The following is a 25,257-nucleotide window of genomic DNA, read 5'->3' as shown; positions in this document are numbered from 1 at the left end:
CTCATGTACAAAACCCTTGAAAGTGTTGACATTTTATTATATTATTTATAAAGTACAATCAGCATAACAATTATCCTGCATAAAAAGGATGTTCTGCAATGGTTCCACCTTCTGATGAGCAGTCTGTATTCCTTTTCCCCATACAATAAAACCACAGAAATAAACTATTCTATAAACTACATATTGATTCTATGAAACATGTTTCTCAAATTGTACTCAGAATGATGAAACAATACACGTGACAGTCAAAACAGTCATTGTTGTTAACAGACAATACTAATTCAATCTGGGAGGTGGTGAAAAAACTGGGTTCAAGAGTACACACCAAACGTGACTAAGAGCAATTTGATTATTATCGATTTCTCAATTGGTCCCGGTTGGTTTTGCGGTCCTAACAGTGGCGTGTCCACTATATACACACACCTCTCATCTACCCATCACTGTGGCCAGGAGGGCCATGCGGATGTACATGCCGTTCTCAGCCTGCCGGAAGTAGGCAGCACGAGGATCTGTGTCCACTTCCGCACTGCAAGAGAGAAAGTCAACATGACACTAAATCATCCCACTTAATTCATTAACTAGATTTTGCAATCATTAGTGAATCAAAAGAGATACAATGAAGAGATGCATTGTAATCTAGGGGAACATCCATACCTGATCTCATTGACTCTCGGTAGAGGATGCATCACCACCATCTTCCTCTTGGCTCCAGTCATGATGTGTGGGGTAAGGATGAACTGACCGAAGCACTGGATGAAAACACATGTCCTTTAGCACTGATCAAACACTAAGGCCAGCCTCACAGGTTAGTGATACCCCATCCTTACCGCTTTGTACTCTTCCTCTGATGAAAACCTCTCCTTCTGGATCCTGGTAATGTAGAGCACGTCAGTGTCAGGCAGTGCCTCCTCGATGCTCTCAAACTCTTCCTGCACAGCCACAAGGACATAGTTTAGTGCTTTATGTAGTGCATACCATGCAAAAAGGACACCTACATACTAGAAGTCCGTGCTATTGACATTTTTGATTCAGAGACATCTGTTCTACCCCAAAATGGCCCTTGTGATCCACCCACCTGCTTGATGCCTTTGGAGGCCACAAAGTCGATGATCTCGGAGGGCATGTGCAGGTTCTTTGGGGCGACGTAGCGCAGAGTGATCCTGTACTGGGTGAGCAGCCTGGCCAGGGAATGCACAGTGCGTCCGTGCTTCAGGTCTCCTACCATGGTGATCTACAGAGACAGAGACCAGTCAGGGCATTGGCTATGTTAACTTACCAGGCAGGGGTGCAGTCACCAAGGAGCGGCTGATTAGAAATGAAAGTACCCAGTCAGGTTCCAGATCTTACAGTTCCGTTTCATATAAAAACACTGCCAGAACATAAAAAGCAGAGGTTTGAGGGCTCGTCTCACCGTCATGCCGTTGACCGTGCCCAGCTCCTCTCTGATGGTAAACACATCCAGCAGGGCCTGAGTGGGGTGCTCCCCGACCCCGTCCCCAGCGTTGATCACTGGCTTCCGACAATGCCTCGCTGCAGACTACAGGTGGAGATAAACATGTCAGATACAGAAAGTGCAGCTTCTCACTCAATAACTGATACAATAGATATGGTCAGTGTTTAGGTGGTACCACCTCTGTTGTTTCAAAGTGTTCTCAGAACATCTTGCCTAATGAACATGACAGGGCAAGTTTAAGTGAAGTTGTAACATGGCGAATCGACAACGCTGCTCACCTCTACAGCCCCTGGCATGGGGTGTCGGAGCACCAGGACGTCAGCATAGCAGCTCATGGTCTGGACCGAGTCGGCCAGAGATTCACCCTTCTGCGACGAGGAGGTGGCCTCGCAGAAATGGACCACAGAGCCGCCCAGACGCTGCATGGCTGCCGCAAACGAGCTGCTGGTGCGCGTGCTGACCTCGTAGAACATGGACGCCATCACCTTACCCTGAGAGAGTAACACACAGAGGGGTCTAAGACAAATAACAGACTAGTGTACAACATTTCTCTGAGTTCAGTATTCAGGCATTTCAGAGCACACACACAGCATTTCCATATTCTTACAGATTTACTGACCCGAGTGGCAAAACTAGTTCTATGTGATCTTTAGGCATAGACACAAAACAGGTGGCAGGTGTTGCTTGTATTGTTGTCTGGATTTAATGATGTCAAGTACCATGTGATGTCATTTCAAATGGGACTGGTAGTTTTATTATTTTTAAACAGCACACCTGCTCCTATGCGTTTCATCTGAAGGAAGATGGCTCATCGCACTCCAAGGACGAGAGAACCAAGAGAGAAATCAGAACTTAGTCATGCTTCCTGCTGAGGTCCTGCTGATGACTCAAACCCTGGGTGACAAGTGGGCTTTATGGAACGGCCCAACTGGCTACTCAAATGAGTTTCGCTCCTGCAATTTCTACTGTGACAAATCACAGCTTGTCTGAGTATTACTAGGGATGTACACATTTCCCTTTCAAGACAATTCGATACATGGGCTACAATACGTTTTAGTTTGAAACGAGTTGGTGCGATTCAGATTGATTAGAGAACAAGTAGATGCACTAACATTTGTTCCATAAACACACATTTTCCATTCTAAAATCAGCTGCTGATGGAGCTCGTGTGTGTAAATAACATATGTCTATAGTGTACGTACTATGTAGACACCTGATCTGAGCCATAAGGGAGACTAGGCATCTACCAGATAAAGGGGGGGAGGGGAAGCCTGTTTTTGTTCCCCCCCACTTTGGTTCTGAAAACACCAACCAGTAGTTAACTCATCATTTTTGCAGATTAAGTGTTTAAACTGCTAATGTACCAATATTTATAGTTTACAAAAACATGCTCTTTCCATGAGACTGACCAGGTGAACGATATGATCCTTTGAAGTCACTTGTTCATCATATTTTGTACACTCTATATATAGCACAACTTCGGCATTCATCCCCATCTCAAAATCTAATGGTTTTGACCACTTTGATGAGCTTCTTTTCTCCCGCTTTGGCCATGCAGTACACCTCGCAAAGTGATTGAAAGCCCCATTCTATTGAAAGCCCCATTCAGCAGGTAGCCTACAGCTAGTCGTTTCCGGTAGCCTACTTGTAATTCCAGGTAAAACACCAATACCAACAGCACATAGATAACAATAACCTAGCAAATTACATAAGTTGTCACTTAATAAAGCCTAATATTCCACAAGCTACTTTATCATTTGAATGCGAAAGGTGCCGCGCAGCTGTGAAAGGTCAGGAACAGGCCGCCTACCTCACGTTGGTCAGCGTGCAAAGCAGCTAGTTTGACTAAGCTCTGATATTCTCTGGGGTTGTTTGGAATTCAAAATGACTTGAATATCAATGACTGTCACAGTGCCTTCAGAAAGTATGCATACCCCTTGACTTATTCCACGTTGTACATTACAGCCCAAATTCAAAATTGATTAAACCAATCTCTCACTCATCTACACACAATACCACATAATGACAGTGAAACCTAAAACATTCCTTACACCAGAATACTTCACCTGGTGACTAGCCGAGAGAATAAAGAAAAAGGAGCACCGTTGCTGCATAAATCCGATATTTATTGACGGGACTAGCAAACAATAGGCTTACGTTTTCGGGATGAATTGCCTTCAAGGCTCTGATTTTCAAGTCCCTCAGTCGAGCACCCGATTCCCCCTTTTTTGTTTCAAGCTGGGCTGAAGCATGTCTCATACGTTGTTGACAGTAAATTATGATAATTTTTTGTACGTTTGCTAATTTATTGAAAGTGAAATACAGAAATCTCACACCCCTGACGCAATACTTTGTAGAAGCACCTTTGGCAGCAATTACAGCTGCGAGTCTTTCTGGATAAGTTTGTAAGAGCTTTCTCCACACCTGGATTGGCAAGCATTTGCCCATTATTCTTATCAAAATTCTTCAAGCTCTGTAAAATTGGTTGTTGATCATTGCTAGACAACCATTTTCATGCCTTGCCATAGATTTAAGTAGATTCAAGTCCAAACTAACTCTGCCACTCAAGAACATTCACTGTCAACTCCAGTGTATATTTGGCCATGTGTTGTCGGTTATTGTCCTGCTGAAAAGGTGAATTAAATCTCCCAGTGTCGGGTTGAAAGCAGATTTAACAAGGTTTCTCTATGATTTTGCCTGGGCCATTCAGTATCTTTATCCTGAAAAACTCCCTAGTCCTTAATGATTACAAGCATATCCATAAAATGATGCAGCCACCATTATGTTTTGAAAATATGGAGGGGTACTCAATGTGTAGTATTTGAACCAAAATAACACTTTGTATTCAGGGTAAAAAGTACATTTGCTGCAATTCTTTGCAGTATTACCTTTAGTGCCTTGTTGCAAACTGGATGCATGTTTGTTTTGGAATATTTTTTATTCTGTACAGGCTTCCTTTTCATTCTGTCAATTAGGCTAGTGTTGTGGAGTAACTACAATATTGTTGATTCATCCTCAGTTCTATCACAACCAATAAACTCGAACCGTTTTAATGTCACCATTGGCCTCATGGTGAAATCCCTGAGCGGTTTCCTTCCTCTCCAACAACTGAGTTACGAAGGACGCCTGTATCTTTGTAGTGACTGGGTTACACCATCCAAAGTGTAATTAATGACTTCACCATGCTCAAAGGGATATTCAATGCCGGCTTTTAAAAAATGGGTACCCGTCTACCAATAGGTACCATTCTTTGAGAGGCATTCGAAAATCTCCCTTGTCTTTATGGCTGAATCTGTGTTTGAAATTCACTGCTCGACTGAGGGACCTTACAGATAATTGTATGTGTGGGGTACAGAGATGGATGTAGTCATTCAAAAATCACTTTTTGCAGAGTGAGTCCATGCAACTTATGACTAGTTAAGCACATTTTTACCCCTGAACATAGTCTTGCCATAACAAAGGATTTGAATACTTATGGACTCAAGACAGTTCATGTGGCAGATGAATCAGAATTAGTTGGGTAACAGATAATTAAGATGTTTTATTTGCATAATATGCTTATGTGAGATAGTCATTAGAATGTATCCTTTTGGATTAGTGTTGGCAGTTGCACTTTTCCCTAAGCTGGGGCTCAGTCACTTGGGGCCCGGAGAGGTCAGGCTTGTCTTTCACATGTCGCTATGCAGAATATCAGAAAGGGAAGAGGACAGAATGGAATGTTGTCTTCATATGTGAATGTGTCTTTACCCATTCTTAAACCATGTGAAGAGATGGCGTGATTAAAATGGGGAACCAATTACTTGTCTCCACAATGTCTGTGCGCCAGTCACTCCCTCCTTTTCCCATTGGGGGGAGGTGTATGGCAGTGTCTGGAAACATTGTGTGTCCTCTCTGATCTTACACTTATCCTGGGATAGTGTATGACCTAGAGGCTCACTCCCCTCAGTGAGCTTGTCAAGAGGGGGTTTACTTGAGATGGGAGTATCTAGAGTTGATAATTGATATGCCATTGGATGAGTTGGTGTTTTGTACTATGAAGTACCAGGAACGAGATTAGAACCTCGTCTTAGGGACCAAACTGAACGATAATTTATAGTGAATGTTATCTGGGTAAGGGATACTCCTTTCTCAAGAAAAAGTATCTCTTTGTGAACTGTTCCTAAGATCTGTGGTTCGTCATGTAAGTTGAGAGGGGTGTATCTTCGCTATAAAAGATCATTGTATTTTTCTGTAGTCACTTCTCAACGGTTCATTAGAAATAGTGAATTGTTGAAAGTCAAATGCTATTGCAAAGCTTATTATTATAAAAAGATGTAGTTTAAGTATAACTCTGACTGGTGTGTAGTTTGTAAGTCTCCTCATTTGGTAAAGCAGAAATATACCACATTCAGTTTCATTTTTAATTAGTAAAAGTATTTTAAAAAAATGACATTCCACTTTGACATGGGGCATTGTGTGTAGGCCAGTAACAAAAAAATCTAAAATGAATCCATTTTAAATTCAGGATGTAACAACAAAATGTGGAAAAAGTGGAGTGATTACTTTCAGAAGGCAACGTACATGCTTAGTTCGACACACAAAAGACAAGGTATTTTCATGAAGGTAGAAAGAGATGAGTAGGGCTGTTGCAGTGACCGTATTATGACCACAGTAAAATTCATGGTAATCTCCTATTATGCACTCTGGACCTGCTTTGGTAGTCCAACATGCTAACAATCATCAGGTCCTAATGCTGGTACTCAGGGCTCTATTGTCCCTCTAACAATGAAAATCAAACAATCAAAACAGTAGGCATATCGTAGTTAATTTAAAAAATAAAAATAAACTCACTGATCAATTTGGAGGTTGAAACAGTGTAAAACATGGTGGATGTTGTTTAACAACGAAATGGACAGCAATTTCTAAGGTGATGATTAATTCAAAAACACCCACATGCTTATTAGAGCTTCTGCATAGGCTTAGGAGCAAAAAACAGAATTAAAATGTTATACAATACATAGCCTACCACATATTAGGTATGGCAGATAAACAAAACTGATTTAAGAGGTCTTTGCTAAATAATTGGTCTAGCCTATACTCCAAAATAAAATAAATGTAAGTAATCACCATTGAGTGTGGACTGTATAACCCATACTGGACATACCGGTTACCATATGCTACGCTCCAAAATGTCTATCAACGAGTCTGGGAGAGAACGTAAAGCCCTAGGCGATGTGGTTGGTTCATTGATTGTGCAGGGCGGCTTACAGTTAGTCACTAATTGCTGGCTTTGTATTTGATTTTAAATATCCTAGTAATACAGAGTTCGGGTGGAATATCACCTGTTGGGGCAGTGAGAGCATGTTCCTTAAAAGTGGTTGATGCTTGGAATGAAGTGCTCTAATATTTATTTCTCAGCTGCTCATATTAAGCACATGCTCCTATTTGAAAATGGGCCATTCTAAATCAAATTTTACATAGTACAGACAAGATTAAATTGAGAATATAGTCTGATGAGTGAAAATATGATCCCTTGAGAGAACAGCTGAGCAGCCTGAGGCAAGGAACAGACTGCAAGCTTTTTTGCTACCTTCTCAGATCAATAGCCTACAGTCGCACCATGCAGCCCATATATATGTTTTGATTTCTAAGACTTTAATATTTGTATCATTCACAACTGAAGTTCCCAAATAACTAAATCTAGCATATAGGACCTGTTTCAAATTATCACTTTCATGCTCAAGATAGCAACTGCACATATGAAGTGGTTCTCCAACGGGGAAAAATATCCTTTATTTTATTCAGTCAAATTAAACTCTTCTTACTATAAAATAATGGCACAGGACATTAATATACACAAAATAATGTAGTTCCAAAGGCACGCATCAACGGCTTGCATGCGTGGAAGCTAAACATGTTTATGTAAATTAATGGCAGACTTTTGCATGACAATAACCAGCTGACAAAATTGCCACAGCACTAAATATGAGTAAAACTAATGTGTGAATCAGCGTTTGAATTGATTTCCTGACCGATGCGTGCTACATTTGGATTGGTTTGGGGTCCACAGACCAATGCAGTCGTTTTCCCCCCAAATTTGAACCAGGGACCGATGTGTATCAGAAAAATCAGTACATCCCTAAGTATTACCGCACTGTCATTCTTTACATTAGAGTTTGAAAAAACTCTTACCTTCAGGATGTCCAGGGTTCTCTCTTTCTGAATCATCAGGCGAAGAGTATGGGCCACGTTAAACAAGTGAGAAATCTGAAATAGATACAAATTTTAGATTTGTTTTCACCATTCGCTGTATTAGGATCCCCATTAGCAACAGCTTGTCTTACTGGAGTCCACCATAACAAAAAATATATTAGAGAAAATATTTTACAATTGACATTCATTTTAATATAATTTTCATAAATGTAAAAGCACATATGTTCTTCAGTAAATCTTTCCCTGGCCATTAATGTGGAGTACCTGTTCCTTGCTGAACTGCCTGACAGAGAGGACGTGTTGTCCCACTAGGGGGTGCAGTAGGGGGGAGGTCTGAAGGTGGGTCAGGGTCTGGGGCTGCCCTGCCGCTACCCCCAACCCTGCCTCAGCCCGGGGGGACAGGACCCTGGCCAGGGGAGGGGGATGGCTGGAGCCATCCCCAGCTGCAGGGGCCATCTCTGGGGACAGAGAAATAGCAAACACTTCAAATACCACAGGAGAAATCTAACGTGTGTTAATATTCATTAGTTCAGCAACATCTCCTAAAAGGACTGCAGTCGTTTCTATTTCCTGACGCGCGATCAACAAAAGCACTGATTACACCATATTTCAAAGCAAGTTTGTCCCTTTTTCCTTTCGAAATGGTCCAAGCGTTAGGAAAGCAGTCCGCTCCAAGCAAAGCGACATGGATAGTGCAGCAACTAATGGGAAGGAATGTAAATTATAACCTCTCTAGCATCTCTACAACCAATCATGCAATGCAATACAAGTGTTCACCAAAGCAACTACCAGTATAACTCCATTGGAATGCATTGCCATAATTACAAACAGCCGCAAAGATGGCACATCTAGGCAAGAGGTTAGTATTATGCGTAACAGCAGAGCTGCGCTAAAACAAGCTTCAAACCTTCTTTTAAATCTTCTTCAAATGCTCTTCTTAATGCTCTTTCCCTTGAATCTTCAGCTGTTTAGAATATCATGACAGAGTTAGGACACAAGTGTTAGAGACGATACAAAACTACGGTCATTTAGACAATACTATAGCAATTAGCCAGTATACTGACATGAAACGCTAATATCATTTGGGTTATTAATACGTTTGCGATTGTGGCATTGAGCATAATTTCATCCAGCCATTGTTTCTTACAAAGACAGTGACGTGAATCAAACGTTAATCAACAACTCATCATTCATTTCAAACTGAAATCATCCGATAGTGGCTGTGTGTGAACAGTCTTGGTAATGGGTGAAGAGCATAGCAAATGGCCGACTAAAAGATCTTCAGCAGCAGAGAGCTGTAGGTGGACCAATATAAACTCAGCAAAAAAAGAAAGGTCCTCTCACTGTCAACTGCATTTATTTTCAGCAAACTTAACATGTGTAAATATTTGTATGAACATAACAGTCAACAACTGAGAAACTGAACAAGTTCCACAGACATGTGACTAACTTAAATGGAATAATGTGTCCCTGAACAAAAGGGGGGGTGGGGTGTCAAAATCAAAAGTAACAGTCAGTATTTAGTGTGGCCACCAGCTGCATTAACTACTGCAGTGCATCTACTCCTAATGGACTGCACCAGATTTGCCAGTTCTTGCTGTGAGATGTTACCCCAATCTTCCACCAAGGCACATGCAAGTTCCCGGGACATTTCTGGGGGGGGTGGCCCTGGCCCTCACCCTCCAATCCAACAGGTCCCAGACGTGCTTAATGGGATTGAGACATTCCTGTCTTGCAGGAAATCACGCACAGAACGAGCAGTATGGCTGGAGGGTCATGTCAGTATGAGCCTGCAGGAAGGGTACCACATGAGGGAGGAGGATGTCTTCCCTGTAACACACAGCATAGAGATTGCCTGCAATGACAAGCTCAGTCCGATGATGCTGTGACACCACCCCAGACCATGACGGACCCTGCACCTCCAAATTGATCCCGCTCCAGAGTACAGGCCTCGGTGTAACGCTCCTTCCTTTGACGATAAACGCGAATCCGACCATCACCCCTGGTGAGACAAAACCACGAATCGTCAGTGAAGAGCACTTTTTGACAGTCCTGTCTGGTCCAGCGACGGTGGGTTTGTGCCCATAGGCGACGTTGTTGCCGGTGATGTCTGGTGAGGACCTGCCTTACAACAGGCCTACAAGCCCTCAGTCCAGCCTCTCAGCCTATTGCGGACAGTCTGGGCACTGATGGAGTGATTGTACGTTCCTGGTGTAACTCAGGCAGTTGTTGTTGCCATCCTGTACCTGTCCTGCAGGTATGATGTTCAGATGTACCGATCCTGTGCAGGTGTTGTTACACGTGGTCTGCCACTGCGAGGACGATCATCTGTCCGTCCTGTCTCCCTGTAGCTCTGTCTTAGGCATCTCACAGTACGGACATGGCAATTTATTGCCCTGGCCACATCTGCAGTCCTCACGCCTCCTTGCAGCATGCCTAAGGCACGTTCACGCTGATGAGCAGGGACCTTGGGCATCTTTCTTTTGGTGTTTTTAAAGTCAGTAGAAAGGCCTCTAGTGTCCTAAGTTTTCATAACTGTGACCTTAATTGCCTACCGTCTGTAAGCTGTTTGTGTCTTAACAACTGTTCCACAGGTGCATGTTCATTAATTGTTTATGGTTCATTGAACAAGCATGGGAAACTGTGTTTAAACCCTTTACAAGGAAGATCTGTGAAGTTATTTGGATTTTTACAAATGATCTATGAAAGACAGGGTCCTGAAAAAGGGTCGTTTCTTTTTTTTGCTGAGTTTATTTAGACCTCTAATTTAAAAATATGCAAATGTACTCCACTTAGTACTAATTGACCATGCTGCCTACAGTAGAGAGACTCAAATGATTTGCTTTATCAGAAAACACTATATACAGTGCGCTTAATCACATGATCTGTAGGTTCATAGATTCAGACTAAAAGGTTTACCAACGAAATCCAAGCGCCATTTTGTGTGTATTGTCCTAAAACCTGTAGATGGACACAGTGAATACCCAATTTATTGAAACAGACATTCACAAAGCACTTTGCCACAACAAGCAGGCACTCAGCTGTGTAAGACAAACTATTGGAGGCAACTTCAGTTAAGTGACCACCAGGCTCTGGGGGAGAGAAGGGGTTGTGGGAGTTGTAGTACCTGGTGTAACGCCTGGGTCAGATGACCTGTGGATACGGGGTGGGAGCATGTAGCGTCCATCCCCAGCGGAGCGGCGAGGGCTCGGGGCGCGGGTGCGGATGCCCTCACACGGCGAGGTCAGCCGGGGGTGCTCTGGGGTCTGCCACACACACACACAATAGCCAATGCCTGTCACGGCCAATGCCTGCTAGTATGCTACATCACATATAACTGTAGGTTGAATAGCAGCACACTTATGTGAAAGGGCGGAACGGAAATGGGTGGGACTGTACCTGTTGGACTTCTTTCACCGGCTCAGGGGGCTGGGTGGGGATGGGTGCAGGCCAAGTCTTCACATCCTCTCCATAACCAGGAGGGACCAGCACCTGTCCGTCGATGTAGGCCACCTCTCCTCTGAGAACCACTCTGCGGACCTTGCCCTTCACCTTCATGCCTTCGAAAGGCGTCCACTTGGACTTGGTGAACTGCATGTGTTTGGGTATGACCCACTCCTGCTCCAGGTCCACCTGGTGGGAGACAGCAGGTCTTTAGACATCAAGAATTGTCTTGAAAAGCCAGTCCCTTCAACCCCTCTTTGTATTTCAATGTGGTAACCCAAGGAGAATAAATCCTTGCCATGATGCCCAATTTACATGGAAAAACATGTATTGCCATGTGTCTGTAGCTACCTCTACATAAGTGTTGTCCTGTGCGGGCAGGGAGAAGATCTTGCGGGGGTTGTCGTACAAGCGCTTGATGATATCGTCGACGGTGAGGCGCCCGTCGCTGACGGCGGTGAGGAGGAGGGGCAGCATGGTCTCCAGGCCAGGGTAGCCTGGGGGGGGCTTCTCAGAGTTCTTCTCCTCCACTGAATGGGGGGCTGTTAGCCAAAACATACAGAAATATTATCAAGGCTGTTGTATGCCAACATAGTTACAAGTTGAGTATAAAAAAAAAAACTGAAGCAGTATGCTGAAGGTAGGGGTTAATGGAGCCCTCCTCACCGTGGTCGGTTGCGAAGCAGTCAATGATGTCCATGTGTTCCCAGAGGGCCTCCATGTCCTCCCGGGTTCCCAGCATGGGGCGTACCTGCGCCCGGCCGTCCCCGATGTCCGCCACGTTCTCCTCACACAGGAAGAGGTGATGGGGCGCCACCTCACACGTCACCTGGATGCCTTTCTGCTTGGCCACACGGATGATCAGAATCTGGGGAAGGGAAGGATGGAATAGATGCCAACCATTACTCAGCAAATTCATTACATACTATCCTACGCCTGTTCTGGTCTGTTTCTGGCTCAGAATTAATCATTTCAAGGGCATAGATCACATTTCTGTAGGCAAAGTCTTATCTTAGAACATAAGAGCAGGGCTATATCCTTTGTCTTGTAGCTACTGCTGTGTGTTCTTGCAGCTGATTTTAAATGAAAGGAATCGGTGATGACTCTTTCCAAAAAACTACAACTAAAAGGTTACTTACTGTATGCCTTGGTTGACACCTCATTCCCTCTGGAGACTATGAATGGGCCACACAAAGCCAAAGCAGTGCTCCATCTGTATGCATGTGATGTTCCAGGCGGCCATCTTACCTCCTCCTTCTTGGCCACGTGGCAGATATGAACAGCTCTCTGGTAGAGCTGGGCCACCATCAAGATGGCTGCCACCGTCTGCTTCTCTGCGTGAGCCACGATTGGTAGGTGCTTGGGCCATTTCTCAAAGTGCTAGTTCACAGAAAGAGAAAGCACTGCTCAGATCAACAGAAACACTTGCGAATGATATCAATCAAGGACGTCATTCAGTCAGTTGATTAGTCTCCTACCTCCATCCAAACTGAGACATTGTCCATCTTCAGAGTGGAGTAGGTGTCGTTCAGATACATCTTCAGCCCAGCGGCGGAGTTGGCGATGGAGGGTAAGACGGCAGCATTGTCTGAAGCCGCCCCGACATAGAGGGCATAGTCACAGCGACACCCTGCCTTGGCAAGCTGAGCGGACAAAACATTGGATCAACAGTGAGTAAACCTTTAAGTACTGCATTGGTCGATAATTATTTTTATTCTTTTTAAACAGGCATCATTTCATGTCTGAAACATACTTATTTGTAATATTCAGTCACGAATGTCTTAAATGTCCATGTATGCTCTCATTACCTTCTGGACCATGGTGAGAGAGCTGAGGTCAATGATGGCGGGTGCCGTGTTGGGCATGGCACACACCATGGTGACTCCCCCTGCTAAGGCAGCCGCTGTGCCCGAGGAGAAGTCCTCCTTGTGAGTGGCACCCGGCTCCCGCAGGTGGACGTGCACATCTATCAGACCTGGCACAGGGGACAGGGGACTCAATTAGAACCGTTTAGAAACCCTGCAGTTCCACAGCTTGACTGAAGTAGCCATCATGTATTGCCTGAATACAGGCAATATTTTAAGTTAACAGCCTTTTTTAGTCATAGCCCAAGCTTAAGGTGCTTTACTGCTTACCAGGCAAGCGAATCAACTTCTGTGACGTCATACAGTCCACGTGAGTCTTGACGGGCGGAAAGCCTCCAACCAGACGCAGCGCCTACAAATCACAGCAGCACACAATTCAATCAGGATAGTCAGCAAACAATCATCGCTAGCTCAAAAAAAAAGTGTGACTAACATCTCATCACACCAAACTACCTCATCCGCATATTATTTATCTTTTTGCACCCCAGTATCTCTACTTGCACATCATCATCTGCACATCTATCACTACAGTGTTAATGCTAAATTGTAATTATTTTGCATCTATGGCCTATTTATTGCCTTACCTCCCTAATCTTTTACATTTGCACACTGTACATATATTTTTCTATTGTGTTATTGACTATTTGTTTATGTGTAACTCTGTTGTTTTTGTAGCACTGCTTTGCTTTATCTTGGGCAGGTCGCAGTTGTAAATGAGAACTTGTTCTCAACTGGCCTACATGGTTAAATATAGGTGAAAAAAAAAACTAATCTACCTGGAAAAATAGCTTGGTGCACTTGATGTCAATGATGAGGGGGACTGAGTAGTCGATGGCCATGCGGCGGGTGCGGTAACCTTTGGTTACAAAGGAGGAGAGGCGTCGGCCTCCAGAGTTCCTCATGGAGAGGTTGATGACCATGTCAAAGTGGTGGTCCTCCAAGTATTCCAATATGTTCCTCTGCTTGTCCTTGTTGGGGCAGTCGCTCTCCTCTTCCTCAAACGGCCAGTCCACTGCCATCACCTAAAGGGTGAGGGGCTTCAGTTTAATTCAGGAAGTAAATAGAAAACGTGAACTGAAAATTGCTAAATCTTTCCTGGAAATCATGGAAAGGGGATTTTTTAAATATACTTTGTTGAGAAGTGGGGATACCTGCCCACTTAGGCTAGATGTGATGTACCTTGACTCCATGCTCAGTGTAGAAGTCAGCGGTCCCCAGACTGGCATACAAATCATAGCCTAGACTCTCCATAGCCTGTACAGTAGGCAGTAGCTCACTCTTGTTCTAGAAACAAACAAGGAACATTGATGTAGCGCTAGCCTCAAAATGAATTTTTGAGCAATAGATGCATACATATCTCATTGTAATCACCTTATAACTGCCGATGGAGAGCAAAATGTTCTTCTTGGGGATCTTGAAGCCTGTGCTCAGCATGGCCTTCAGATAGGCCTCGTATCTGTTCTCTCCAAAGCAGGCCACCTCCCCAGTGCTGGTCATCTCTACCCCCAGAACCACATCAGCCCCGGCCAGACGAGAAAACGAGAACTGGGGGACCTGAGAGAGAGAGACACTTTCAAACATGGAGGTTGTTCGTGTAAGTCAAGGCTATTCAACTGGCGGCCCGCGAGCCTGTTGTCCCGCCCATTAAGAGTTGTCAATCACCCAACATCCCAGAAACAGCCGATCTGAGCTGCTAACGGGTACCGGGTCTGTCTGCCCGCCTATCGGCTCCTTCACTGCAGATGAGATCACTACACTGTATGATATCCTCTAAGGAGGAGTCGCCCCCTTTTTTCAAGTTTCGTATAAAATGACATACCCAAATCTAACTGCATGTAGCTCAGGCCCTGAAGTAAGGATATGCATATTCTTGGTACCATTTGAAAGGAAACCCTTTGAAGTTTGTGGAAATGTGAAAGGAATGTAGGAGAATAACACATTAGATCTGGTAAAAGATAATACAAAGAAACACTTTTTTTTTTACCCATCATCTTTGAAAAGCAAGAGAAAGGCCATAATGTATTATTCCAGCCCAGGCGCAATTTAGATTTTGGCCAATAGATGGCAGTGTATGTGCAAAGTTGTAAATGATCCAATGCATTTCTGTTCAACATTTTGTATCAAGACTGCCCAAATATGCCTAATTTGTTTATTAATAACTTTGTTAAAAAATGTGCACTCTCGAACAATAGCATGGTATTCTTTCACTGTAATAGCTGCTGTAAATTAGACAGTGTAGTTAGATTAACAAGAATTTAAGCTTTCTGCCAATATCAGATATGTTTATGTCTGGGGAAATTCTCTTGTTACTTACAACCTCATGCTAATCGCATTAGCCTACGTTCGCTCAACCGTCCCGAAGAAGATATACTAGAGCATGCTTTGTGCTTAACTCAGCAGTGAGCTAAAAAAACATGGGACTCAGTTATGGCTATCATAAACTTAATCTGATTAACATCTAGCCTGCAACATTGCTTGTTTCGTAGTCTACTGAGCATCATGATCTACTTTTACATAATGATGTTGGGTGGCTAAGCAAGGATAATAGTGCTCTCAAGAGAGCAGCCTATGTAAGCTTAGGCAGATGGTGGCTTTTCTCCTCAACAAGAAAGCCAACACACACATTATGAGGATTTCGTGTCATAGGTTTGTTTTTTAGTGACGTCTTCAAATCAATTGAAGGGACTTCATTTGGGACTAAAATAATAAAAAATTTAATTAAAAGTCATTCATGTTAAGAAAAGTAATTTTCTCCTCTGATTTGAGCCCAAACATGCCACTTCCCTACACAACTATATTCAGTCGTCAGTAGCCTACAAATGACTCCCGTGATGTCTGAGTTTAGATAAACGAAAAGCTAACTTTGCAACAAGATTTTATGAGTTTAAGTCCCCACATTGGTGGTACAGTTGGTTATAGGACCGGTTCTCTACTGATGCGGCGGAGAGACAGATGTGCCATCCATAAAAGGTTTGTTTGTGTGTAAAAACAATAATGAAATTGAAAATAATGTGATTCTAGTCAACTGAGATAGGAAACCTCTTATGGATGGCTTATGTGTAAATAAAAACTAAAGATTAAGCTATGCAAGTAAAACAGACAGGAAAGTAGAAATTCATTCATGTGATGCAGGTCAACTGTGTTATAAGTACAAATGTGTTCCATTATTTAAACAATTGTTAGCACTGAATTGGGCTAATCTTATAGCAACATTTAATTTGAATAAAAGTGCTTTAAGATAATTGTGTTTGTGCATTGTTTTTTATACTGGTTTTAAGAGAAAATGTCTAGCCCCATATGCAAATAACCTTATTCAAATCTGGCCCCCATAAGACTATTGTTGAATGTCACTAGTGGAGGTAATTAAAACTTGGGTATTTCATGGTTGTTGTAGACTTGTCTGCGCCGTTACCTTGACACCCACGATGCCCACTCCTTTCATCAGGCCCACAGGCTCCACCTCTTCTCCCATGATGACACATGTTGCCAGGGCGACCAGATCCACTCCCAGTGTCTTCGAGACGAACGGGAAGGAGCGGGAGACTCGGACGTTGCACTCGATCACCTTCAGCTGGTCATCCTGTCCAGAAAACACACTCGTTGCAATTAAAGGCAACAGGTGGCCAGCCATTGGAAATCCCGCAGGGACCAGAAAACTTTATTGACTCGTTGCGGTTGATTATCGGTTTGACTTGTTGATCGTCAACCTCTGATTTGAAACTCCAAAACATCCTTTAGAAAGACTACCTTAGCGATGAGTTGCAGGTTGAAGGGCCCGGTGACCTGCAGCTCCAGACCGATGGCGTGAACAATCATCTTGATGCGCTCCATGGTCTTCTGGTTGATATCCTGGGCGGGCGTGACCAGGGTGGCGTCCCCAGAGTGCACCCCAGCGTTCTCCACATGCTCTGACACGGCAATGGCCATCACCACACCGTCACATGCCACCGCGTCCACATCTATCTCCTGAAACACAGACGCCAGTCAGGTCCAAACTAGAGGCTCACTGGATATTTAAAAAGGTAGTCTACTTTTTTACACATTGAAAATAAAATGTAATTTATATTTAAGTGAATTATCATTTTAATGACAAAGCAGTAGGGCATTGCAATCTGTGTAGTCAAGCATTTACCGAGTCATACCTTGGCCTCCTGGATGAACTTGGAGATTACCACAGGGTATTCCTTGGACACGGCCACAGCGCTGCTCAGGTACTTCTCCAGGTCGCTGTCTGTGTACGCCACGTTCATGGCTGCTCCGCTCAGAACGTAGGAGGGACGCACCAGACACGGGTAGCCCACGGTCTCACAGAACTTCATGGCCGACTGGGAGGGGAAGATAGAATATTACATCAAATTCACAATATTACATCAAATTCACAGTTTCCATATAATTTGAGATCAAAACAATAGGCATTGCTCAACAACCAAGACATTTAACCTCTTCATTACTGGTTTGAAAGTCAAACAGATTAGAAGCAGTGTTCTGTGCTTACCTCAATCGCTGTGAGTTCCTTCCACAGGGGCTGGCTGATGCCGATGGTGTCCAGCATGCGGGAAAACTTGAACCTGTTCTCAGCAGAGTCGATGAACTCCGGGGAGGTGCCCAGGATGCGACACTGCTGCCTGTGGAGGGACATGGCGATGTTGTTGGGCAGCTGGCCCCCCATGGACAGGATCACTCCCTCTGGGTTCTCCATCTCATAGATGTCCATAACAACCTGGAGGAAGGGAGGAGACAATGGAGCTACATGTTCATGCATAATACAGGGGTTGATGTAGAGGTGTTGAGGTCCTTTGTTTATGAGATAAAAGCATTAGTTCAAGAAAGTTAGGACCTTTGAATGTTGGCGATTGCTATATATTGTATGAAGAAAAACTACAAAATAAAATGTTTGAAAGAAAGTGAGTTAGGACCATGCTATCAGTCGAGCACTCTTACCTCAAAGGAGATCTCATCGAAGTAGAGGCGGTCGCACATGTCGTAGTCTGTGCTGACAGTCTCTGGGTTATAGTTCACCATGATGGTTTTATAGCCCATCTGGGGGGGGACGACACACACAGCAAATCATGTCAATATCAACATAATAATAATGAGAGCTCTTCCGTAAAAAGTATATATAGTCATACCTTCCTGAGCTCCATGATGCAGCCCACAGCACACCAGTCAAACTCCACACTGCTGCCAATGCGGTAAACGCCGGAGCCGATTACCATTACATGGGGCTCGCTGAAGCCCAGGTCGCTCTCTGTACCGTTATAGGTCAGGTACAGGTAGTTGGTCTGGGCTGGCCACTCTGCTGCAACAGTGTCGATCTGCTTCACCACCGGCAAGATGCTCCAATCACGTCGCAGCTTCCTCATTGCCAGCTCCGTGCTGGAGAGAGTTGCAGGGTCAAAGGTCAGACAAGTTCATTTAAAAAAAACAGACATTTCAAATCAATCAAGCCCTTCTCAGACAAATGCCTCGATGTCGTCAACTGAAGAACACAATGTTTAAGGGAACTGAACCTAGACACACAGAACGTGACCCCCAGAGACCGACTGCGTCCCGTTCCAACTCGCCATCGTATCATCACTGAAGAATCAAGTCAAGTTGTCAACAGCAATCTTGATCCAACACTTTTTATAGGTTCTATGAGATTTTCTTCATGTAACAGACTCCACTATTAATGTTTTGAAACGCGTGCGAATAGCAGGCTACCATTCTGACAACACAGTACCGTACCTCTGCACAGCCAAGGCGATCTGTTTGTCTGAGAAGCCCAGCTGCTTGGCTTTCCTCATCACCTCCAGAGGCATGGCACTCTCGTCCTGGTTGTACGACTCCAGCACCTTCTCATGGTCCGCAATGTTCTTCATCTTGTGGAGGAACCAGCGGTCGATCTTGGTCAGGTCGTACAGGCGGTCCACTGTGTAGCCCGCCCTCAGAGCAGCCGCCAGCACAAATATACGCTTGTCTGTCGGAGTCTGCAGCTCCTGTAAGACCAAAGGACAGAGTCATGTCTGAACAGTTCACATAAAAAGGAAGACAAGAGGGAAAAATGTGCTGACTGGGCTTACCTCGTCAGACACTGGTTTGATGGTGTGGTCAAAGCCCACACAGTTCTCATCCACCATCCGTAGAGCCTTCTGGAAGGCTTCCTCAAAGCTGCGGCCGATGGCCATCACCTCTCCTACAAGGTCAGAGACAAAGAATTCCTTAGTGTGTAAACCTGCAATGCCACTAAGTGGTAGAATCATCTGCCTCTATAGATATAAGGCACTGCGCTGCTCCCAAATCAGACTAATAAACACATCAGTGCTCGTCCTCTTACCCACGCTTTTCATGGAGCTACCTATCTTGGTGCTGACACGGAGGAACTTGCTGAGATCCCAGCGAGGGACCTTCACCACACAGTAGTCCAGACTGGGCTCAAAGTTAGCCGTGGTCTGGTTGGTCACCGAGTTCCTGGACAAGAGCAGAATCATTACCATGACCAGTTAGAACCTTGGTATTAGTAGATAAATCAACAAATTGAATTCTTAACCTGACTTTAATCCAAACTCACTTGAGGACAGGTAGAGGGATGCCCAATCCCAGCTTGGCAGCCACGTAGGCCAGGGGATATCCTGTAGCTTTACTGGCCAGAGCTGAGCTCCGAGACAGACGGGCATTCACCTCAATGATGTAGTACTGGAGCACAGAAACACCCATTTAGATTGCTATACAGTATAAACATTATTGTAAAAATATCAGAACATGTTTCAGAGGTTTAACACTAGTATAAACTCTCAGAAAATGATTCACAATGTCAGTATGGACTATTACCTGTTCAGACTCCGGGTTGAGGGCATACTGGATGTTACACTCTCCCACGATGCCCAGGTGTCTGATGACCTTGATGGCGGTGTCCCTCAACATGTTGTACTCATAGTCGTTGAGCGTCTGACTGGGCGCCACCACGATCGACTCCCCAGTGTGGATACCCAGAGGATCAATGTTCTCCATGTTACATACCTACAGCCCAGATGAACACACACAACACTTTAATCACATTCGATCTTGCGTCTCCATTGATAAGGAGGCTTCACACAAACTACGATGTATAATCTATAGCCGTAATACAGTCAAATGCATAATAACATGGTACTTACATAGTAATATATACTTTCTCAAAATTATCCTTAATACAGTCACATGCATAGTGTCGTCCCTCTACTTACGGTGATACAGTTGTCGTAGGCGTCTCTGACCACTTCATACTCGATCTCCTTCCAGCCCTTCAGGGACTTGTCCACTAGGACCTGGGAGGTGTGGGCGAAGGCAGAGGTCACCAGAGAGGTCAACTCCTCACTGTTATTGGCGAAGCCAGAGCCCAGTCCGCCCAGGGCAAAGGCAGAGCGCACCAGGACAGGGTAGCCTAGACGCTCTGCAGCCGCCACCGCCTACAACACAGAACAAAATACACAGCAAAAGCCCACAGTAATCAAACATTAAGATGGTTCTAATCCACGAATAAAGTGACAATCAAGAAAATAGTATAGTTTCAGTATGGGTCAATGTGTGTGTGAGGGAGTGAGACATTTGTCCCAAGCCCCTCTCCTTACCTGCTCCACAGACAGAGCGGCCTCGCTGGGCGCCACGTGCTCATTGATCTCCTCCATCTTCTCCACAAAGATCTTCCTGTCCTCAGTCATCTCGATGGAGGCCACTGGCGTCCCCAGCACACGCACCGCATACTTCTCCAGGACACCCCTTTTGGTCAGCTCCACCCCGCAATTTAGAGCAGTCTGCCCCCCGAAGGTCAGGAGGACCCCGTCTGGACGCTCATTCTTTATCACCTGGACAGAGGACATTTGGCAGATGGTCAGTTCTCACTCATTGACTGAATTACCAAATATCAATGACAACTTGTGGGAACAATGGGCTCCTACTCTACTATCCGTTCTGAGTATATGAGAGTTTTAATGCACACGCTCTGCTGAGCGCTCATCTGAAATGACTGGAGGATGGCGCAGGGAGCAATGTCCTTCCTTACCTCAGTGACGTACTCCGGGGTGAGAGGTAGGAAGTAAACCTTGTCAGCCAGTCCCTTGGAGGTCTGAACCGTGGCAATGTTGGGGTTGATGAGCACAGTCTGAATGTTCTCCTGCTTCAATGCTTTTATGGCCTTGGAGGGGTGGACATAGACGACTGTCTGATTAGTTCAAGTACTGTTAAATTAGAGAGAACCAACATTGAATTAAACAGCTCATTGCATTTGCTGTTAGTCTTCACTGGTGTTGGCAGTTTGTCTCACCTGAGAGCCAGAGTAATCAAACTCCCCAGCCTGTCCGATGGAGAGGCCCCCAGAGCCCAGGATCAGGACCTTGCGTGGCCGAACAAACTCTTCCGGCTTGGGAGACCCAGGGTAGGTCAGGTGCTCCGTCAGTCTCTGCTTCACTGCAGGGAGGGAGAGAGGGCTGTTACTATAGCTTACAACTGGAATACAGAGGTAATAAGGGTTGAGGAGATGAACGCACATCTAACCTGGTTTGCCACTCTTGCCCTCCTTGTGGTCTCTAACAGTGTCCAGAAACACATCAAATAGACTGACCAGGTCAGTGGGGCCTGCCATGTGCTCTGGGTGGAACTGGACACTGAAATGACACAGGTAAAAAAATATCTGGTTATCAATTTCCTGTATCACGGAGGGTCATTTTTTCCAAAGAAACAAGTTGAAAGTCTGGAAGCAGCTCAAGAGGTGGTAGTTGTACCTGAATAGGTGTTTGGTGTTGTGCACAATGCCCTCACTGGTCTGGTCATTGGCATTGGTGAAGAGCACATCCCAGCCCTGTGGCAGGGTCAGGGGATCCACAGCAAAGCCATGGTTCTGAGACGTGATGAAACAGCGATCCGTGCCCTTGTGGATGCAGGGCTGGTTATGGCCACGATTTCCATACCTAAAAACAGACGGTTGTTTTAGTCTAATTCTATTATTTAATGGCCTATATTCTGCAGAATCCTTACTTGACACAAACACTGCAAAGGTCTTGCTATTAACCCTGTGAACTGTTCTGTTTCCACCCACTGACTGTACAGCTGCATGGCCAAACATTCTAGAGGGACAAAAGGAAGCTGGCATCGCATCTGGCCTTGGACAAACAGAACGCTAACAAAGTAACAATCCCAGGAGTCTTTCCAAAACAAACCAGGCCTTTCCAGCCCCTCAGCAATGCACTAGGCTGCATCCAGACTGCTGCGCTAAGCAGAATATCTCATTTCACACCAGAACGCTCCCAGATAAATAAAGAGGGGCCCTGGGAAGCACTGACATTGAGGGAGGTGGCCAAATAACAGCACCAACAGTCAGCACCACTGGCTGTCCTCTTTGAAGCAAAACAAAGAAAGTAAGCAGAACTTAAGAGCTGAGGAGGCAGAGAGAGTGACACCAATCACAACTAAGATTTAGTACTCTGTACTAACTTCATTTTGTAGGTTTTTGCTCCGATGACAAGGGAGAGAAGCTGGTGGCCCAGGCAGATACCAAACACAGGCTTGGGGTTATCCACACACACCACCTTCCTCACGTTGTGTATGGTCTCCTTACAGAACTGGGGGTCCCCAGGGCCATTGCTTATGAATAGCCCATCAAAATCTGAAAAGGACCACATCTTTGTCAGCATAGCCACAACAAATATTACAATACTAACTATTGCACATGCAATAGAACTTCATAATTGAATGGCTGAAACAACTTTGCAGGTCAGAAGCTCCAAGGTAAAGATCAAGGCAGGTGGGAGAAGAGGGAAAACAAGGGAACAGGGAGTGATGGTGCAGTGTCTCTGTGAATCGTATATGAAACCCAGTGCTGTGACTAACCTGTGCTGTCCAGTGGGTGATCCCAGGGCACCACAGTGACACAGGCCCCTCTCTGACACAGGCAGCGGATTTGGTTGTACTTAATGCCACAGTCTACTGCTGTGATCCTGACAGTACCACTGGGGTTGAACACCAGGGGCTCCTGCTCAACACAGACAGACAAGGCACGTATTAGTTCTGATAAGCCTCTGCTTATCTACTGTGGTGAGAGACAAAACATTCGACTTTTCACAGACTTGGAACGCGATCAGCGTTATGTAATTCACACAAAACCACTGGCATTCGATTGAGGAAGTTTTAGGATCTAAACACACAACAAAAAAAGTATGACCGGACCAAACTTAAAACATAGCACTGCCTTACCTTCATGGACACCTCCTTGACCAGGTTCCTCTGGTCAGGGTTGTCAAATGGAACGTTGGCCTCCAGCGTTCCGTCCACAACAAGCTTCCCCAGCATGGTTCCCTTCTCACGGATCTTCTTGGTCAGACTGCGGGTGTCAACTCCTACAGTATCAAAGCAAGCGCATCAACTACAACCTCTATTGTAGACACTACTGTAAACAGCACCACATCAAAACAGATTCAGACAACATTTGATACAGTACTGTGATGTTTAGAATGATAACTCTACTGACCCTCTAGGCCGGGGATGCCCTGCTCTTTGAGCCACTGGTCCAGAGACATGGCTGAGCTCCAGTGGCTGGGGTTCTGGGAGACCTCCCCGACGATGAGGGCTGCAGCGTGGATCTTAGAAGACTCAAACCACTGAGGGGAAAACAGAATAGAACATTACAGTCAAACAGGCGCTTGGGGTCAATATATTTATTTTCTCCACCTATTATTTCTGTTGGGACGCTTAGCCAACTCCACCCACCTTGCTGAGTCCAAAGTCCCCCTCCTCATCCTGGGGTATGCCATAGTTGCCCTGCAGAGGGTAGGTGAGGGTGAGAATCTGACACCTGTAGGACGGGTCAGTCAGGGCCTCTGGGTAGCCCACCATGCCTGTCTGGAACACTGGAAAACAAACAATCATTTGGAATCATCATGTCAACTTTCCAGTTTTCATAGCAAAGTGTAAATCAGTGCTACATTTCAGGATTGGCACATTGAGAAAGGTGATGATACTGGAACTTTAGACATTTGCACTGCACTCCATTTATTTAATCAAAACCCTTATTGGCTAAACTAAACTTAATTTGTAGGGGAGCATAACATCTAATTACCCAATCTTTCAGTAAATCTAATGAGGGAAATTGATCTTACAATCTAAATGGATGCTAGATACATAACCATTACAATGTATGGGACATGGTACAGCAACAAATGCTTTATAGGGCATAGGCGAAACATGTTCATAAATAGGTCAAACCGTGTTGCGCCACAGACCGAAATAGGGATGAAGGAGTCAATAGGTCATGGTAGGTCCCTGTGATTTGCGCAATCATGTGGCATGCATGATTTAATGTGGCAACCCTTATTTAAAGCTTCTTCATCAAACTGTCCCATTTTCTTTGACGTCAGATGGTCCAGCACCATTCTCAGACAATTGCTTAAATGTTGGGTGTAATTCAAATTTCTGAATAAAGGTTTAAAATACAGGATACAATCTTAATTAATGTCACATCATTGCGAAAAAACAGGGACCACGTGCCAACTCGTCAAATAGTATGTTCTGCATGGGAAGACACACGCTGTAAAGACTGCACCACAGGGCAAACTCGAACATTTCGCGCGAAACACCGAAGACGGTTGGGTGAAGAGCTGCTTTTAGCTATAAAATTAGCCTTTGTGGGTAACATATATAGCTATCAGTCAGAATATAAACGATGATATCATTATATTAAAATGAGCTAGTTAGATAGATGTTGCGAATCAATGTGCTAATTTGCCTTCTCATAAAATACGACTTACCAACTTCACCAGACACCGACGCATTTGCCCCGAAAAGGCGTCCCTTGAAGGTGGTCCCATCTTCTAAAATCAGGGTTGCCATTTTTTTTAAATAAAAAATATCAATACTGTAATTGAGCGAAATGAACGCAATTTTTTGAATCAATTATGGAAAGCAATAATCAGCTTTTTGGTGTGATGGATGCTTCCGTTCCGCAATGCTTGCCCACGTGAAACACGCTGGCCAGATGCTAATGAGGATGCACGAGCAACAACAAAAAATCCTTGACAAATGACTATGTTAAAACTAAGACAAATTATTATGTTATTTTAAAACAAAAGAAAGCGTTAAATGCGTCGAAATGTTGTATTTCGAAGGCTGAACTTTGGGTCCACACTGCTCAGCACGCCGCCTTAGCAGTGTGGAACTTTTTCAGCGACCTCGCCGTGGTTACATAGAGCGTAAAAACGAGCGTAAGCACGTTTAAGGAGGGGACAATCTCAAAGGGCTGGCTTTTGCGCCTTTGAAGACTGGCACCCAGAATCATGGCAATTAAGATGTGCTGTT

The 25,257-nt window shown here is 44.6% G+C and overlaps 1 protein-coding gene and 1 pseudogene across 3 annotated transcripts; both read right to left on the bottom strand.

Moving 5' to 3' along the window:
• Positions 1-19: 19 nt before the first annotated feature.
• On the bottom strand, positions 20-25,099 carry LOC120024029 (CAD protein-like). 3 transcript variants are annotated; one of them, XM_038968116.1, is made up of 44 exons: positions 24,711-25,099; positions 23,674-23,813; positions 23,435-23,564; positions 23,161-23,303; positions 22,798-22,939; positions 22,402-22,573; positions 21,693-21,878; positions 21,466-21,575; positions 21,236-21,378; positions 20,975-21,106; positions 20,544-20,777; positions 20,160-20,381; positions 19,765-19,953; positions 19,505-19,629; positions 19,271-19,404; positions 19,017-19,129; positions 18,682-18,932; positions 18,084-18,330; positions 17,896-17,994; positions 17,450-17,674; positions 17,097-17,279; positions 16,702-16,920; positions 16,367-16,534; positions 14,326-14,508; positions 14,134-14,238; positions 13,731-13,976; positions 13,225-13,306; positions 12,898-13,064; positions 12,568-12,732; positions 12,338-12,469; positions 11,756-11,957; positions 11,441-11,631; positions 11,045-11,278; positions 10,773-10,911; positions 10,565-10,606; positions 8,553-8,609; positions 7,910-8,103; positions 7,625-7,699; positions 1,732-1,944; positions 1,412-1,537; positions 1,076-1,231; positions 828-929; positions 655-749; positions 20-526 (listed from the first exon to the last, which is right to left on the bottom strand). In XM_038968116.1, exons 1-44 carry the CDS (start codon positions 24,790-24,792, stop codon positions 427-429), a joined length of 6,795 nt encoding a protein of 2,264 aa, XP_038824044.1. In that variant the 5' UTR covers positions 24,793-25,099; the 3' UTR covers positions 20-426. The 3 variants fall into 3 exon arrangements, with proteins under 3 accessions (XP_038824044.1, XP_038824045.1, XP_038824046.1); XM_038968117.1 differs by lacking the exon at positions 10,565-10,606; XM_038968118.1 differs by lacking the exons at positions 8,553-8,609; positions 10,565-10,606.
• On the bottom strand, positions 18,403-18,537 carry LOC120024628 (annotated as a pseudogene).
• Positions 25,100-25,257: the final 158 nt, after the last annotated feature.

This window comes from Salvelinus namaycush, chromosome 29 (genome assembly GCF_016432855.1).
Source record: "Salvelinus namaycush isolate Seneca chromosome 29, SaNama_1.0, whole genome shotgun sequence".
In the NCBI taxonomy this organism is placed as follows: Eukaryota; Metazoa; Chordata; class Actinopteri; order Salmoniformes; family Salmonidae; genus Salvelinus; species Salvelinus namaycush.
Note: the sequence above shows the minus strand (reverse complement) of the source record. Positions and strands in the feature narration are given on the sequence as shown.